Raw genomic sequence first — 18,058 nt, 5'->3', positions numbered from 1 at the left:
GTATTTTGAGAGGTTCTACCAGTTATTTGACCTAAGTTTGAATTTTACCTGAGAGTAAATGCATGGACTCTCAGCACTGCTGCTTGCTGTGGGATGAAGAAATGAAATTTTCAAAGAACACACAAGAAAGGCATTGTATAAACTTTCATCAGACAGCAGTTCTACATAACACATTTCAACTGCCACATCCCTCAGAGAAAGCAGATTGTTGCCAAGGTGTTGATAGAGCTTTCTATCCATATGTTGACTGGTCTTCTACAGCTTGTATTCATCATTTTTCACTGAAAACCAATGTTTTATGAATTATGGAAAAACACCAGGTTGAGATTTGTTGCCCCGCAGTTTTTTTATCTTCTAGCCATCATGGAAATGAGGACGATGGTTAAGACAATGGTTCCAGCAATTCCACCAATTGTCATTCCCAGGATGTCCCCATGGACCTGTCTTGACTCACACCTCTCACCCGTGAAGAAGAAGGCTTGTCCTGATGGGCACCTGGGAAAAAAAGTAGAGACCCACATGTATCAGGAGTTTTGTCCTGTGCTATAGACTCACCTGAAGGTCCTCACATTCACAACCCTGGATGTGCAGTTCCCATTAGAGGAGTTCATGTCACAACATCACCACTTTGCTATTTACATACCCTGGAAGCACCACAAAAGGGTGCATAAAGCAAAGAAACTTTCCCTCATGGCTGCTGGTAGAAATCAGTCACTGTGGCAAAATGTTTTGTTCCTACTGTTCCTCGAAGACCTAGTGGCTTAGACCTCTGAAATCTGTAGCTCTGAACACTGATTAGCCGCATAATTTGAAGAAGAAAGACAGAGCAAGGTCTGCGGTACCTGCAGCTTGCTTCTCCTTTCACATTCACACAGACCCCATCATTCTGGCAAGGGTTTGGGTCACAGGGCTCCTGCAGATAAGGCAGCTGGTCTTGAACAGGCTCCACATCCTGGGCTGCTCTCTTCTGCCTCTCAAGGATGAGGCCTCCCGTGAGGGCAGATTGTACAGATGCAACAGGAACTTCGGTGTTATTGAGGTGAATAATATCTTTTAGAAAAGGAAAGTGGAGAGAAAGACATCAGATATCAGTGAGTGAAGCTGTATGTAGTACACCTCCTACCAGGGGCTCACACAGTGTCTTGTGGACCGGAGGGCACTCCTTGTCCATTTGCCTTTTAAAGAACTCTTGCTGTTCCACAGCATGTTCTGTGTATTTAAAGCACAAGACAGAAAATAACACTGAAGTTATCAAAACTGGTTAGGTAAATCTGTGATATTCCATACTTCAAAAAATTACGCCACATATGTTTGAAAATAAATTCAATGGGGATGGCCTTTTAGTTAGAAATGGACATAGCTACTGGTCAGGGTGCTTAAAGTTGTCTAAGAAGTTAACCTTCCAAAACTCACTGCCATTTAGATCCCTCTGAACTCATAATCACTTTAGTCAACATCACCCACCTGAAACTAAGACACAGAAATGCTTTTTAAAGTTGGTCCCCATTAGAAGAGAAGAAAACTTGGAGACAGGTGTAGTAGTTATTTGAATGTATGACAACAGAAAGAATCACCCATTTTGTAAGGAGAATAAGGGAAAGGGTCTTTACCATTAAATTCTGCAAAAATAATCAGGTCATCATTTTTCAGGAAGCTTCTCTGTCTCATCTCACTGTGGGACATGAAGTTACTCCACCCCCGGGATACAGTTCTGTTGCAATTGCATGATTCATCAAATGTTCCAGAAATTGATGGTTTATCCCATATTACAGCTCCACTACCATCTGCAAAGAGAATATGAGTGATGAATAAGAACCACAAAGTTTTGCAGCTGGAAGTATGACATGACTTTTTTTTCACGTTAAAGTGTTGAATGGGATTTATAAAATCGAGTTCAGGGCTGAAATGCCCAAACAAACTACAGAAGACTGACAAACCAAGGGTGCCAGCAGATCCTTAGGTATGGTCTGTATGAGGTTTCTTAGTCTATGTGAGGGCATTGAAATTCACAATTCCTATTTCTTTCATAGAATCATAGAACCCTTTGGGTTGGAAGGGACCTTACAGCTCACCTAGTAGCAACCCCCCTGCCATGGGCAGGAACACCTTCCACTAGACCAGGTTGTTCAGAGCCCCTCCAACCTGGCCTTGAACATCACCAGGGATTGGCTATCCACAGCCTCTCTGGTCAACCTGTTCCAGTGCTTCACCATCCTCCCAGTGAACAATTTCTTCCTAATATCTAATCTAAACCTGTTCTCTTTCAGTTTGAAGCCAATTCCCCTTTTTCCTGTCACTCCATACTTCTGTGAATAGTCTCCCTCCATCTTTCTTGTAGTCTCCCTTCAGGCACTGAAGGGCTACAGTTAGGTCACCCTGATTGTTCAGCCCTCTTCTCTCCAGGCTGAACATTTCTGAACTAACACATCCGTGGCTGGATGTGAACCTATGGTGTTACATGCTATATAAACCTGGAGTTAAAAGGTGGTCCCTGTTTAAAAGAGTTCATGCTGTGCAGTGTCTACTCCCAGCCAAGCAAGACAGGTTTCAAGTGCTGCAGACAGATCTTGCAGGTATTTTCATGGTATTTTTTTTCTTAGATAACAGCTACAGTGTGAATGTTGTGCATTCAGACTACATATGTTGAAATCAACCGAATATGTTGTAGTTAACTGAGCTTCCAAAATGCAGCTTTAACTAAAATTATAATTGATTACCACAGGTAGAATGGGAATTGCCAGCTCTTGTGAGAACTCTGTATTTAGAGTCAAACTCAGATATCCCAGGCATTGTTCATAATAACACCAACCTTATAGGTGCCACTTTTCACATTACATGATCTTCCACAGACAGGGACTCTGAATCCCACACAGGGAAGGTCGTACTCAGGAAAGTGTCCCAAACTGGGAAATGGAGTCAAGGTTGCCCAGCTCTTGCAGTCCTACACTCAGTCCTCTGACTTGGGTTCCTTAGCTCTCATTGCCAACATTCCCCCAGGCTGACACACTCACCTGAGCTAACATGGTCTCTGCTTGTAGTGAAGCTTTTGCTCGAGGACATCCTTTTGAGGACGTCGGGGTCCTGGTCCAGCACTGTGAGCGTGGCTTGGCGGTTCAGAGCCGGCCACTCCAGCAGAGCATCGTTCTCTCCACTGCACAGGTGGAAGGCAATGTGAGCGTAGCCAGTGCTGTTATAGTTGGGGATCACAGTTATGCCAAATCCATAACCCTCGGGGCTATAAAAACGAGGGCTTTGAATAGCACTAGTGGGTGTGTCCTCAAGGATTTTGCTGAAATTTGAAATGACCCACACGGCTGTGGGACAGGGGGTCTCTGTCAGGGTGACATCATCGATAGCAATCCCACCGGATGAAGAGCTGGTGTTGCCCTTTAGTCCTTGGAAGAGGTAACGGAACTTCTTCTGAGCATTGAGGGTTACATGGGCAATTTTCCAGTTGGAGTCACTGTCAGCTTTGGTGAAAGGAAAGCAAAAGATTGCCATCAGTGTGATTAGAGGTATTATGAAGTGACTTGTTCCTAGCCATCCATCCCAGCTGCATTTTCAGATAACTGGACCTCTCATGGAGTCGTGAAGGTGAGAGATCTTAAGCTGATACTGTGATTATAATATATCCACATTGCTTTATAATGTAAATGGTTTGGACATTTTGTACAAGGAACTGTTCACACGTTAGGGAATGACAGTCACTAGAATAAAGGGCAACAGGCTGAGAGCTAAGACAAAACAAAAGGATGGGAATCAGTGACCCAGTGTGTTAGAATTAGCAGTTTCTGACACTTTTCCAGGGACTTATCCTTCCCTGCAAACTGTTGCAGCCTGATATACGTAGGTCCAGTTATAACAGATCTTGAGTTTTGACAACATATAGAACATGGTCCAGCAGTGGCTGAATTTGTCCTATTTCACAAAATCACATAAAGTGGGAATCCGGTTCATATATCCAAAACTGCATGTGCTTTTATATTTCTGACCATCTAAAAATCAGACTGGGACTCTAATTGACTGCAGAGGAGCACAAGTATTTACATTTGAGCAGCTCAGTGTTAGATCATTTAAAAGCCAGTGGAGATATAGTCCATTGATCTCCAGGACAGCTTGGAATACCTCTCAATCACCGAGCATAACATAATATTAGGAATTTTGTGATTTCTGCTGTGAAGTAGCTAAATTACATTATTGCAACCACAGTTTGTCTGCTAAATGCCCTCATGTGATACCAAAATCCTTAGCCATATTGCAAGACATTCTGGTAGCTTTGGGAAAATCTTTGGGCTTCTGAGCCAATCCTCTGCATTGATGGTTACCATAAGACAACTCCTCCCCTCCATCCAAATATTCATCTCATTTCCAAAATTACCTTGAAAGGTTTGGATTTTCCTCATCTTGCGAACATTCCCAGTGCCATCATCCTCTTTAAGCCAGATGACCAGCTTGTCAGAAACGCTTCCTGTGGTCCTGTAGAAGAACTGGAGGCACTGCTGAGTTCTCTTTGGATAAAGGATACGAGACTCCAGGACTGCCACCTCATCTGTTCTGCCAGAGCTGGTGTCGAAGTACATGAAGTAGCCAGCATCTGGGGAAAAAGGGTAGACTGTCACTGCCTCTTTCCAGATTTTTCCCTAGCTGCATGGTGTGAATTTATCATTTCAACTGCCCTTTTTCAGTAGTCAGAAGAGTAATACTTAACATTCATACTTAACATTAATAGCAGAGGGAATGTTATGTGATAGCCATCCAAGACAGACCAGGATAAGAACAGGAGTAGCAGCTTAGCACATTTATGGAACTCATTGCTGTCAGCTCGTGTCAGTTTTGCATTAGTTGATCTAACTGGAAGTTGTGTTCCTCAGGAATGTCAGAGACGTGAGACAGAGGATTCAGTGATGGCCACAAGTAACATGTAAATATATTTTTTTTCTTGATTTATAATGACGATAATCTAAAGATGAGATTCTTAGAGATTGTATGCTATATTACCTTGTAAAGACAATTTCTTATCAGCAATAATGATAATAAAAAAGGATTGGACACAAAATTAGCACTGTCCTGACCTTGAACATGAAGAAGCAATTTTTTTACAGCTTACCCAACGAATCAAAAACTAAATTTCTCAGTCTGGGGAAATTATTTAAGGATTTCTGCCCCTCTGGTTTAATTTCCCATTAACATTTTTCGAAGTGTGCTTTACTTTAGATTTGAAGTATCTACTTTTATCCTTAAGGATAAAGGATTTATCATTTGTACACAGAACATATCTTGGTGTAAGAGATGAAGCTGTGATGTCTTATCTGTATGTTGTTCCTTTTTACTTATTCTTTACTATTCTTTACTATTCTTTACAGTCAAGGGTTAAACAAATAAGTGAAATCCTTCTAGCTGTTGAGTGAAAGTTTCCTCTGTTGGGGGCTGCTTCCATGGACTCTTGTCCAAGATAACATGTCATAGAATCACAGGATAGTTTGGATTGGAAAGAACCTTAAAGATCATCTTGTTCCAGCAGTTCCAACAGTACTGTAGCTGCATGAAGGCAGAACAGTCTCCTGCATGGTTAGTGGAGCTGTCTGAGCTGTTTATCAGGTTCTCTCTAACCAGGTCAGGGGAATACTCTCCATTCCCTCCCACAAGGTAGCAGTGCTTTGAACTCATATCCATAGAAACCTTGCCAAAGGTACCTAACTGCTCTTTGCAACATATGACACTTTACTTTAAATTAAGTGTATTAAATATAAGCGTGATCACTTGCTTCAAGTAAGAAACAGGGCTGGGAGCCTATTGTTGAAATTATTTTAGTAACAAACTCCCCAATGATCTGGACTCTACCTCTTTTTTGATAAGAAAGTCAAATAAAGGCAACATTAAGCATCTATGGCAATTAAAATATGGCCCTAGAAGACTTCAGCAGACTTCCTAAATGTTAAGCTGTATAGCTGTACTTTCCCTCCTTCATTTTAGTTAGCAATAAGTCAAAAACCCAGGACATCAAAACTATCTGTGAGAAATGTGATCCACCTCTGATAAAAACTTAGAATTTACCCCCACTTGAGATGACTGCAGAACCAGTTATCAAAAAAGGTCTAAATTCCTGATGGAGTCAATGACCCTTTGGACGTGCCAACAGGAGAGACACTCCCTACTCATGCAATTCATTTCAACACTCTGGAGATTCTCAGAGTCACCCATCCCTCTCCATTAACTCTTCCATACTTATTTTGTAGTGAGTCACCAGATGCTAAAGCCCAAGTGCAAGTTAAGTGCCCAATTCAGACAGACTGGATTTTTCCCAATAAACTCAAAGCAATTCAGTTAAATTATTGTTTCAGTTACAATTATACTGTACAGAGCAAGAAAAAAGAGTGAGAGAATTAAGAGTCAGCAAGGGTTAGAAGCATGTATTTCTAGAAGCTGTCAGATGGTTTTCTTGAGTTGTATTCTTGGAGCCATCTGACAAGTAACATTGTAAGAAGCTGGGGATCTGTTTTTTCCAGTGGGTGGGTCACATGAGGGGAATAACCTACTCCTGAGTGCCTCAAGTCAATGTTTCCCTTTATCAAAGACTAACAAAGCATAACTGAATGTGCTTTTGGTCAGGGTTCTTCCCCTCCTCCCCTCCCCACCACTTAGGCAAAATTTACCACAGAAGTAATTTTTTGTTTGCAAGTGTGTAGTAGTTTGCCTTGTCTAAATAATAACAAATAAGGCTTTTGCTCTTCAGAACTGCCTGTTGTGATTTAGTCTTTATTCTCAGTTGTAAGCCAGCACCCTGTGACTGTGACTGGGGCTGGCTCCAAACTTTTTGGGATCTCATTCCTTTTAAAAAATGGCAAAATTACTGTTTGAAAAGAAAAATTATCTGTAAGTTACTATCAGAAAATACTTTTCAACTTTCTTCCACCTCCACAATGAGCATTCATCAAGCTTAACTAACAATGTGCAATGCAAACACAGCATTTATGGGTGGCTATGAATGATGTTTCATTCTTATCATGAGGCAACATAACTCAGACTTTGGAAGCTGCAGTAAATTATTTTCCATGTTATATTTAAAAGGGCTATAGTTAAGATTGTTCTTTGTCCCCTTTTATCTTGCTGGTGTGGAGGACATTCCACTAAGTTGAAAAAGTTTGTTGAGAGCACGAGTGCGAACATAAACTCACACTCAAAGGGTCAAGACAAGTGAGAAGAAAAGGGGCTTTTTGCTTAACTGAAAACATTACAACTCAGATGTTTTCTGGGTTGTGCCTTAAATATGGTTATTTAATCTTGTGTTTTTAGAGCAGTCAGAGCAGGGTTTTCTCAAGAGTTGACAGTGACAGGTTCAGAGAAGTTGTTAAAGACTGTATTTAAAGGACACAGACATGCACAGTGACTGTTACTCCAGCTAAGCCTTTTTCCATAGAAGAGTGTTCTGTTACTTTGATTTACCTCTACAGCGCCCAGAAAGTGTGTGGTCCTCCTGCCCTGTCACATTGTTCAGTTGATGGACCCAGTCTAGGTCATCTTTGGTGTCCTGAATCATACCACAGATGTTATCAAACTCAAAAGAACACTGGTCCAAAAAGGTGTGAGTTGAAGCTGAAAAAAAAAAAAAAAAAAAAGGCACACATGGTCACCTCTGAGTAATTTCTGCTCTATTTTTTGTCAGTTTTGTTTACACTAGTATAAACATCCTGTAGAGAAGACAATCCTCACATTAGCAGATGCGAGCCCAACAACTCAAAAGAGGAAACATTTGATTTCTGGAGGGATTCCCTGCATAAAGACAACAACATTTGACCACTTTGTAGAAGGTTAAGAAGCACCCACGTGGTAGTGTCTAATGGTGTCTTTGTTGCTGTTTGTCAGCCTCGGAGGAACAAGTCACTTTGTGACCCTGGGGTGGTGTATTTAACCACTCCTTGGCTGAGGTTATTGCTTGTCATGTCTCACTTATCTGCCTGATGAACATGACCCTGTTCTTCCACTTCAAGCAAAGTCCATGCAGTTACCTTAGGCCAGTTCAGCTGAGTTTTCCCACAAGGTGATGCTTCTGCTGACAGATCCTTGGGGACAATGACTTCTCAGTGACAACCATGATCAGTGATAACACGTTCAATCATATTAGCAAAATAGACAGTGTTGGACTCTAGACTTGTCCAATCTCAGGTACAAAATAATCTAATTAAGACCAAATGTCAGTAAAAGAGGACAAAGTGCAGTTGCATTCACCTCACAAAAGCACAACAAAGCTGCCCACACACCAGCAGAACACAACCACAGGTCTGAACCCCCAGGAGCAGTGTGGAAGAAAAGAGATGAGTGGACTGACTTTCCTTGACTAATTAACTTTTACAAGAGTAATGACAGCAGAACCAAAGAGAGATATGAGGAGGGAATAAACTGTGTCTGCACAGCATGAGCCCTGTCCGCGAACACACCTGAGAAGAGTTTTTGTGGTTTTAGAGACATAAGAGAGGTGAACCAGCCTGGCTTGAGTATAATCAAAGAAAGAGTTTGCCATGGGTAAATTATGACTTACTGCAGTTGTACATGCGATTCAGTCTTTCCAGATCAATGGCACTGAGGTCCAGACGTTGTCCAATTATGTCATCAAACGCTGGTATCTTTGCTGTGATTGTGGGGACACTCTCATTTTTGTTAAATGAAAAGGGTGCATAGTGCATCAATGATTCGTAGTCATAGGGGGTGTTCAGGTCAGTGATGTAGCTGTCATCATACTTCGCAAAATTGTGCTCTTTGCCTAATAAAAGAACAGAAAAGTTCTTAATTTTTAGAGGTACTGGAAAGAAATGGCTTTAGCCTGGCCCCTTGGATACAATTTTCTGAGGCAGAATTACTTTAAAATGTAATATTCAAACTTAGCAAGATTTCTGCTTGTCATTTGGACAACAAAGAAGTGCCTTTAGATTGCAGTTCTGTGCCCTCACAGCTGACTTTGGTAAGTTCAAGATCAAATATCAATGAGCTGTAAAGAATGGGATACATAGAAGGTCAGAATAGATGGTCTAATAGTAAGGAACCTGAAGGATTAAACTTAAGGATTAATGTATTTAAGATTAATGTATCCATTCCAGGACCTGTGAATATTGATGCAAACATTTCCCAGGATATTAGATCATATAGGGACAAGGAGAGGCTCTGAAGTCCTTTGCTTACTAAGGGGACAGATATAACAGTCCTGGAATGCCTCTAGGTTCTGTTCTTCTTTAAAGCAAAGAATGAACTAGCAATCTGGAGGGAAAAAGAAAGACGTTTTTACTCTAGATTTACAATACTGATATGATATTTCTATTGAAATGTCGTTTGGAAACATGTTTCTCATGGTTTCTTGGTGAAATAATTTGTCCTTAGAGAAAGTTTTTCCTTATGAAAGTGTCTGCTAGAGCAGAGAGAGGGAGCTATTTCACATGCTTTGCTATCGAAGTAAAGAGAGATTACCAGCATTTCCAACTACAAATAATATTTTCAGAATAGCTGGCATTCTTTCTCAAAGAAGAAACAACACATGACTGTGCTGGTGAATAATTACAGTTTCTCTGCATAAAGACTGCCCTTCCCTTCTGCAGATCGCAAAGGTCTTCAGTCCAAGGCTTGAGATTATATAAGAGCTTGGGATTGTTTTCTTACAGATAACACCCTCTTTTAGTCACTCCTTTTCAAATAAATTAAGTAATACAGAACCAGAGCTCATGGGGGACAGCAGAAGAAACTGCCTTTGAGGGACCAGGGGGACTGGGAAGAGTTTGCTGAAACTCACAGAGCCACTGAATCTGATGATATCAACCTGCAGGCAAGAACCTGCAGAGAGACACTGGTCAGGAGACAGCAGGATAGAGTTCTATTTTATATGTCCCATCTGAGCTAATAATTTTGAGGCTTTTTCATGGGCAAAGGGAATATTTCCAGTTTCACGAAAGCCTGAATCTCTGAATATAAAAACTTTTCAGATTTTGAGAGGACCTTTGATTAAAGAAGAGTCACCTCAAAGCTCACCATCTAAATAAGTTTACAATTTGCATTAAATGGCAAAAGGAAACAGACTCAGAAGGAGGTGATTTGTTCAAAACTTAGAGAACACACCAGTCCCGGAACCAAGGTGAGATAAAGTCCTGTGACTCCCAGTCAGGACCTCTCACTTCTGGCCTTAGGCAGTTTCTGGTCTTTGACCAAAAGCTGTACCAAAATTTGTTGATTTACAGTGGTCTCAGGCGTTTCTAAAATTATATCTTTAGGAAGGTCTTAAAATTTAGGAGTGAAAATGAGATACTGATACCTCTGCACTTTACAGTAAAGTCTGACTTGAAGGTTAATACCCACCTGGAATAATTTCATCCCACCAAATTTTCACATAGTCATCCCGGTCCATCCTCGACTGCTCATGGTAAAATCCTAAAGCATGCAGGATTTCATGTTCCACAATTGCTCTGTAGTCACACCTTTCCCCAATTGAGAGGGTCTGTCCAGTATGCTGATCCCCCACCAAGGACCAACACCTGAGAAGGAGAGAGAGAGCTTACACTCAGTTAAGTAGAGATTTCTTCTCTGTATTTAAGTTCTGTCTGTTCACTAAATTCAAATTAATATGTTTTAAATATAAAAGAAACATAAATTGTTACTTAGACGATGACCACGTGCCTTGATGTTGTACAGATCCTGCACTCTGAAAACAGACTAACCTCCAAAAATACACTCTCACTTGCATGAGGCCAGTATTTCACTTATCCGCTGTGTTAGACAAGCTCATCATGGATTTTTGAGCTACACAGAAGTTTAGTCCTACATCAGCTGCCAGTTTGCCAAGAAGCCTAATACACACAGAGAATCAGTAAAACTCACCAAGACAGACTGAGCTGGCCTGCAATCACTTGGTCTAGAGAAAAGATCCAGGTGGATTTAGAATAGCTGCATCTGCTTGTTTTTAACAGCAACTATGCCTTGCATTGGACAGAGGTGCGAAATTATATTTTCCTGTGAATGCCAAGCCTCTCATCCATAATTCAGCAGATGCTACTAAAAAGTAACAAGGAAAGGAGCTCTCAGCCAAACTCACTGGGAATTTTTTAGGGGAGCCTGAGGGTGATGTGAAGGCAAGTGCTAAAGAGCATCTGCTTTGGCTCTAGCTTCATTTGCTCATCACAAAGCAGTGTCTGGTTTGGTTTACTAAGGAGCCCTGAACACACTGATGTGGGCACTGAAAACAAAGAGCTTGAGCCTGTGGTCTCATGAATAGCTGCTACTGGGGGGTTTCCAGTATCAGGCTCTTCATCACCAACTTGTCAAAAATCGTGGTGCTTGTCTTGTAAGAGAAATGTCATAGAACACATTACCCAAGGAAAAGCTGAGAGCAGAAATATCAGTGCCTATAGACCCTTGGGAAGTTCTGGGAAAGCTAGAAATATTCACAGCTGATATAGTGAGAAGGCTTTTGTGCTTTTCTAGATTCTCTTTCAAAAGACATTTAGCTGTAGGAAATAAAACAAATCCTTCTCGTTCCTGAAAAGTTGGATCTCTGTGTATAAAACCCTTTCAGATTTTGAGAGAAGCATTCATTAAAGAAGAGCCTTATTAAAAAACCAGAAATATTAAAATAAACAGGCTTTTCACAGGTTTGGTTTTTTTTTTTTTTTTACCTGTCTGGTAAAGATTTCAAAATATAAATTCCAACTATTCACATCCTTAGTAATTCAAGAGAATTCACATGGAGGTTGTTTCACCCTCGAGTGAAATGGGAAACAACCCTTGGAAGGAAAGTGGAAGCACCTGAGGAAAACACAGCAATGCTGGGATTCACCTCATTGAAGAGTAACCATCCAAAGAAACATCAGATTCCCATTCCAAGTTCATCATCTAAACAGACTCTGCAGTCAGCAGAGGGAGGCAGCATCTTACAAGTTTTGTGTCTAAAAAGCTAAGATGGATTTGTTTCTCTGTGGCCTCTTTCCCTCTGCTGACAACGAACCTTTAGACTCCTGAGGTCAAATGGAATTAATTCCCTGCTGACCCTACACAGCAAAACTAAACAGAAATTGATATAACCCTTACCCATCTTCCTTTCTAAAGATTATGTAGGTTCTTTCTCCTTCATATGGCTTGAAATCAACGCAGGACTTCAGGCGGAACATTTCAAATGCCTGGAGAATTACTGCTTTGGCATTCAGATCTGGAAAACATGCATTGGGAAGATACCTTTAACAAAGTGCAGATCATTCCCTCTAGAGAGGTAACGTAGGTACACAGATACATGCAGGGGACTAAAAGAAAAACGATTGAAAAGAAAAATGACTGAATCTGATTAAACTGTGTTTTATTATGTTTAGCTGTACAAGAAAGAAAAAAGGTTTTGACATAAACAAGTTAGTTTATCTAGCTGTTAGTGAATTTTAAAATTTTAATGTGAGAGAACCAGTTCTGAAAAAGGCAGATTTTTTTATCACAGTGACTCCAGTGCAAATATGGATTGGTGCTAAAATCTGAATGAAATGTCTGAATTACCTAGGTCATCACCCAGAATATAAGGAATGGGGAACTTCCATCTGTAGGTCTCATTTCTTAGGGCATTTCGTTGATCTTTCTGAAAATGGAATTAACAACTGATGATGCATCTGCTGTGGGGAGATGAGATGATTTGCAGAAAAAATACAATCAGGACAAGTGACAGAAAGTTTTAACTACTTACAGGGAGCATGATATCACCCTGAAAGAGGTCCTGCCCAGCAGCTGGAAAGCAATTTAATGAAAGACAATGTAAATGAAAGATCAGATATGTTTCATTTCAGAAACCATATTGAATCTACTTATACGAGGTTATTGTATGTGAGCACTTACAGAAAATACGTAAGAACCAGCCTCTGTACACTCAAATATAGGTAATAATAAAAGTAACAGCAGTTTCTACCCCATATTTACTACTTGGCAATGTCTGCATTTGTGGTGGCAGAAATCTGGTGGCCACCACTATCCATGTCTCGTTTGATAACATCTTGCCTGCTCTGAGGCAGTGACAACAGCCATGCAGTGAGCCAGTGCTCTGGAGAATTTGGTAATGTCGAGCAATGCACAAGGAAGAATATTGCACAGTGCATCATCAAAAGAAATACGGAAATTTACAGGAAATAAAAGTCATGGAGGAAGGCAGCACAGTGTGTTTGTGTCTCCTCCCTTTGATTTCTTCCTACTTTCATAGATGCCCAACAAACATCTAAGTTGTTTTCCATCTATGAAAAACTTTATCAAAATCATATAAAGGTGGGCAGGAAATGCTTTTGGGACTCCAGAGCTCTTCCAATTGATACAATGTGTTTTTGCCTTAACACAGTGGGTCTGTCCAAACTTCAGAAATTGAAGACTTCTGCATCCCTTGTTTACATAAGGTTGTAGTCCTGGGATAGATTCAGGTGTCATAGCCAGAGGATGGTAATTCAGAGCTCACTTGATTATATTTCTCTTGTTAATGTGAGCTACCTATAAATAATCTTTTTTTTACAAGAAAGAAAATTCAGCATTTTGCTCACAGCTTTTCAGGCCTCATGAGAATCTGGACATAAACTCACCCAAGTTGATGTCTGGAATGTCTTTGAATATCTCACCAGCTTCAGCATCTGCAAGACAAGACAAAAAATTCTGTGCAGATGTGGTGCACATGAAAGCACAAGAAAATGCTTCAAAACTCAAACCAGCTCACACAGCACTTACCAGCTCCACTGGAGTGGATCCCCACCTGAAAGAGAATGAAATACAGTCAGTATAAGGTATGTGGTGTCTGTGGACTGAGAGGAGCCTGTAGAATTCGGGTTTTACTCAATCTGTAGAAATTAGGTTTTACTTACAGAGAGTGGAGAACCGTAAACATAACATAGGAGAAGCATCAGACATAGTGGGAAGATGATGGAGCCCATTTTTGCAATGGGAAAAGAAGCTGATCCCTCTCATCTCTTGCAATATATAGGGAATGCAGCTGAGCTTTCCATGGAGCATCAGCCAACCAGCATCAGACTTCCCACCTTTGAAATATTACAGCAGCAACATTTGCCTCCTGAATGGCACATGATGGCATTGCTGTTATCAACTACCTAAGTCCACTTTGGAGGAACATTACAGAGAGGAATGTGGTAATTTCATGCCTTCAGTACAGCTAGTAAAAGACTCAGCCGGACTTCACAAAGAAAGTTCTCAATCAGGCTCAAAGTTGCTGACTCCTTGCACTGTGTTTGCTATCTGTCAGCATTACAATCTTGACTTCAGAGGAGAAAAGCTACACTCTTAAATGGAATTATTGCAAGTTTATAACGCTCCAGTGCTATTAGAATTTGGCCCAGTGCGATTTTCAATTAATAATTAACATCACACTGTAAAGATTAGAGGTGCAAGAGATATGATTATGAATGCCCTGACAGTGTTTTCCCACAGCTGATCACAACAGGCCACTCTTTGCCTCGAGAAGTGGTCACATGTATCAGTAGATCCCTGGCCTTCCAACTTGATGTTCCTTTCTTTTCTGGTGGTTTTCAGAGATCACAAACTTGTGCTGGTCTTTGCTGCCTTCTTTCTCAGGGAACATGGGGCAGGAAGGACACATGGGCTAACTGAGCCAAGGCTCCAGAAATCTCTAGTTGTCCCACAGGTTCTGCATGATTCCTGTTATTCCCTTGTAAATGCCCCATGTGCCCTGGAGTGCCTCAGTGCCCTCAACTGAGGCAGTGGAATCCTTCTTCCTCATTTCACATCTGAAATTACAAGACATGAAAGTAAGCATGTTCACCTCTGTGGTCAGCAATTAGGTAGGAAAAGGCTTGAGCTGTGGACACCACCACCCACAGCACAATGCAGAGGGCTTGAGTAGGAAGAGAAGAAAAAGTGCTTTGGAGGTGCTTCACACACTGCACCCAGCAGTGTTGGTAGGAGACAATGGGTTTCAGTGTGAAGAAACCTCAAATGCAAGCAGGTTTTGAGTGGAAAATGTGCCCGGCCTAGAAAGGAGTCAGTCCTTCAACTTAAGCAACACATTTTCCTCCAAACAAACCAAAGTAGGAAGCTATTAGTAAGAGGTCACACTGCAGAGGAAAAAGCGTGGAGATCTTTTCTTGTTTTGAGAAGAAGGGCCCCAGAGGACTGACCTTTCACAGAGCATACATGGGTTTTCTTCAACACTTGCTTTTAGGAATGATTGTTTCAAAGGACACTGATACCTGAGCTGAGCAGGACACACTCCTAGTAAAAGAGAAGCATGTCTCAAGATGCACCATGTAGAAGCCATTTTCACAGGTAAGTAAAGGGAGTCAAAACACATCACAAAGGCCCTATTTGCGGATGTGCAGCAGTGGATGTGAGAAAGGAACAAAAAATTGAAGAAAAATCAGAGCAGTCTGAAAACCACTTTGATTTTAGTCCCCTTAACTTTAAAATAACTCAAGAACCTAAAAAAGACATCTAAAGTCATTCTGAGGTCATTTATTTCCCTCTCATATGTACAAGAGCTCTCTTGTACCCCCGTTAGGCACTGGAAGGGCTCTAAGGTCTCCCTGGAGCCCTCTCCTCTCCAAGCTGAACAAGCCCAGGTCTCTCAGCCTTTCTACAGAGCAGAGGTGCTCCAGCACCAGTTTCATTTTCCCCTCCCTGGAGGGCAGTGCATGTACGTTTTCAGCTGGCTGCAGTTCCTGTAAAGAAGTTGGTGATGGAAATGCTATTACTCTTCCATTCTGGGTAGCCTCAGCTCAACCAATATAGGAAGGGGAGTAGCAGAACATGAGACCACAGGAAAGTACAGCAGGTGCCTTATAGCCTCATACACTGCCTTGTGCCCCAAATCACTGTGCATCATTATTCCCACACCCAATGGCAGATCTACCCTGGATTCCTAGACACAGGCACTAAATGGTGTCACTAAATGCAGATAATACCTTTTACTAATCTGTGTGCACTGGTTTTGACTCCAGTGTAACACACATAAACTCTGAGACAGAAATGTGGCTCAGGTATCTACGTCCTTCATACGAGCAAGAATGAAAACAAATGCCTTCTGAGCTGGAAAAACTATCATATCAAAGTGATACCAACTAGATTGTTAATAAAAAATTACCCATCCAGCTTCTCAAAATTCAGGTAAGTCTGTTCCACTTCATAGGGTTTGAAATCAGCACAAGGCTGAACTTGTCAAAAGCGTCCAGGTTAACAACTTCATCATTCAGATCTGAAACACACAGCACAGGATAACAACAGCAGTTGTTCTGCTTTTAAAGTATTGTAAATACCTATAATTCTAGATAGAAAGAATGAATAAGCATGCATTAAAAATAGAAGCGTTTACAAAATATATCTACCTGGGTAAAAGAGCAGGAGGCTGTAAGCAAAATTCCCTGACTGGAGTAATTTTGGCAGAGAGCAGAGGAAGAGATAGTATCTTTTGTTAGATAAACGAGTAGTTTAGACAGCTGAGATAGCTGATAGCTGAGATAAACAAACAGGCTTTTGGACTTCCAGGCCATTGCTCAGGTATTGCTGGGAAATTTTATTGCGTGTTATGACATAATCTCACATATTGTCAACTTTGAGCTTGAGCCCAGTAAAAACAGAAGAGATACATATGACTTTACACCAATTTACTATTTGTTTTTTCTCCTAAATTGTTCAAAAGTTAGAATAGTGCCTAAAATAAGATGAGAACAATAATGATGATCTGAACATTTTAAAATATATGTTTATCCTCTTGGCCTGTACTGAGCTGAGACTTAGGAAGAAGTAAGGCACAAAGGGTAAAGGAGATCAGCATGTATGACCTTCAAATTAGGATTCCCTCACTTCTTTACTCACAGTACACTCCCCTGATGGTGCTTTGCTGAGCAAAACCCCTGCTCTGCATGAGCACCTTAGGTGACCAAGCGACAGAAGAACACAGATCCTGAATCCTTACAGAAATCAAACAAGGGTCACTCACAGAATCACAACAGTGACCTCTGCACAGAAACATCTCCGCTTTTTTGTGTCACCCAACACAGCCCTCCGGAACCAACATTCAAATACTGCAGCAACACTGACACCAGGTAAGGGGACACCCAGCACATTTACATCCCTGCACCTGCCCTGATCTCAAGGGGAGTGGCACCACAATCCCCCCCACCAGCAGCTCTATAAAGCTCCTCTTTCCAGACGGGACACTCAGGGATCAGCAGCCGCTGACCTGCGCTTGGCATTGGTGCAACAGCCCCCTTGTCCAGCACAGCACTGCTCCCAGCTCCCAGGATGGGAGCTTGTCACTCTCCAGAGCAATTTAATGTCACCTCATATGCTGTCACAGCTGTGGCTGTCGTCACCCTCCAGGTGTTTGCTGGCATGTGGATAAATGCTTTCATTGTTTCTGTGATTTGCATGTCCTGGGTGAGAAAGAAAACTTTGAACTCTTATGAGAAGATCTTGCTGGTTATGGGATTCTCCAGGTTTTGGTATTTGTGCATCTCATGGATATATTCCCTCCTTGCAATAATTTATTCCAAATACCTTCATGTTCACCAAACACTTCAAGTAGTTTTATGTATTTATACCTTTCTTAATTATTTCAACTTGTGGGTTTCAGCCTGTCTTTGTGTCTTTTATTGCATAAAAATTGCCAATTTCAGGAACAGCTTCTTCATCTACCTGAAGGTAAAAATTGACAGGATGGTGCCCTGGCTCTTGTTGGGGTCTGTGCTTTTCGCCTTGGCTATCAGTATCCTTGCCTATGATATTGCTGGAAAACTGCACAGTAAGGACCGCAATTCCACATGTCCAGTAAATTTTTTGAAGGAAAGTATCAACATTCAGGAACATTTTTTCCATATTTATTTCATCACTGACTTCGGATATGCTGCTTCATTCATGGCGGTCATCTTCTCTGCCCTTCTCCTTCTCTTTTCTCTCTGGAGACACAGATGCAACATGCAGACAAACTCCATGAAGGACCTCAGCATGGATGCCCACATCAAAGCCATGAAATCCATTCTCTCCTTCTTCGTAATGTACAGCATCAACTTTATATGTTTGATCTTGACAACAATTTATTCTGTTAAGA

General features: G+C 41.2%; 2 protein-coding genes across 3 annotated transcripts in view; one reads left to right on the top strand and one right to left on the bottom strand.

The window, feature by feature from the left end:
* Window positions 1-129: 129 nt before the first annotated feature.
* On the bottom strand, window positions 130-13,953 carry MEP1A (meprin A subunit alpha). 2 transcript variants are annotated; one of them, XM_027898637.1, is made up of 14 exons: window positions 13,845-13,953; window positions 13,711-13,735; window positions 13,569-13,616; window positions 12,695-12,735; window positions 12,511-12,589; window positions 12,061-12,178; window positions 10,336-10,511; window positions 8,537-8,758; window positions 7,444-7,593; window positions 4,379-4,594; window positions 3,012-3,470; window positions 1,611-1,784; window positions 843-1,050; window positions 130-495 (listed from the first exon to the last, which is right to left on the bottom strand). In XM_027898637.1, exons 1-14 carry the CDS (start codon window positions 13,911-13,913, stop codon window positions 348-350), a joined length of 2,133 nt encoding a protein of 710 aa, XP_027754438.1. In that variant the 5' UTR covers window positions 13,914-13,953; the 3' UTR covers window positions 130-347. The 2 variants fall into 2 exon arrangements, with proteins under 2 accessions (XP_027754438.1, XP_027754439.1); XM_027898638.1 differs by lacking the exons at window positions 12,511-12,589; window positions 13,569-13,616; window positions 13,711-13,735; window positions 13,845-13,953 and having other exon boundaries at window positions 12,695-12,737.
* Window positions 13,954-17,253: 3,300 nt separating this feature from the next.
* LOC114065048 (taste receptor type 2 member 40-like) overlaps window positions 17,254-18,058 on the top strand; it is a 2,626-nt gene continuing 1,821 nt past the window's right edge. The window contains exon 1 of the mRNA XM_027898632.1: window positions 17,254-18,056. Coding sequence (XP_027754433.1) covers window positions 17,254-18,056 — 803 coding nt within the window. The remainder of the gene's footprint in view (window positions 18,057-18,058) is intronic.

This window comes from Empidonax traillii, unplaced genomic scaffold (assembly GCF_003031625.1).
Source record: "Empidonax traillii isolate 1590-97213 ecotype Southwest subspecies unplaced genomic scaffold, ASM303162v1 scaffold609:size479882, whole genome shotgun sequence".
NCBI lineage: Eukaryota > Metazoa > Chordata > Aves > Passeriformes > Tyrannidae > Empidonax > Empidonax traillii.
The sequence above is the reverse complement of the archived record's forward strand: the minus strand, read 5'-3'. Positions and strand labels throughout refer to the sequence as shown.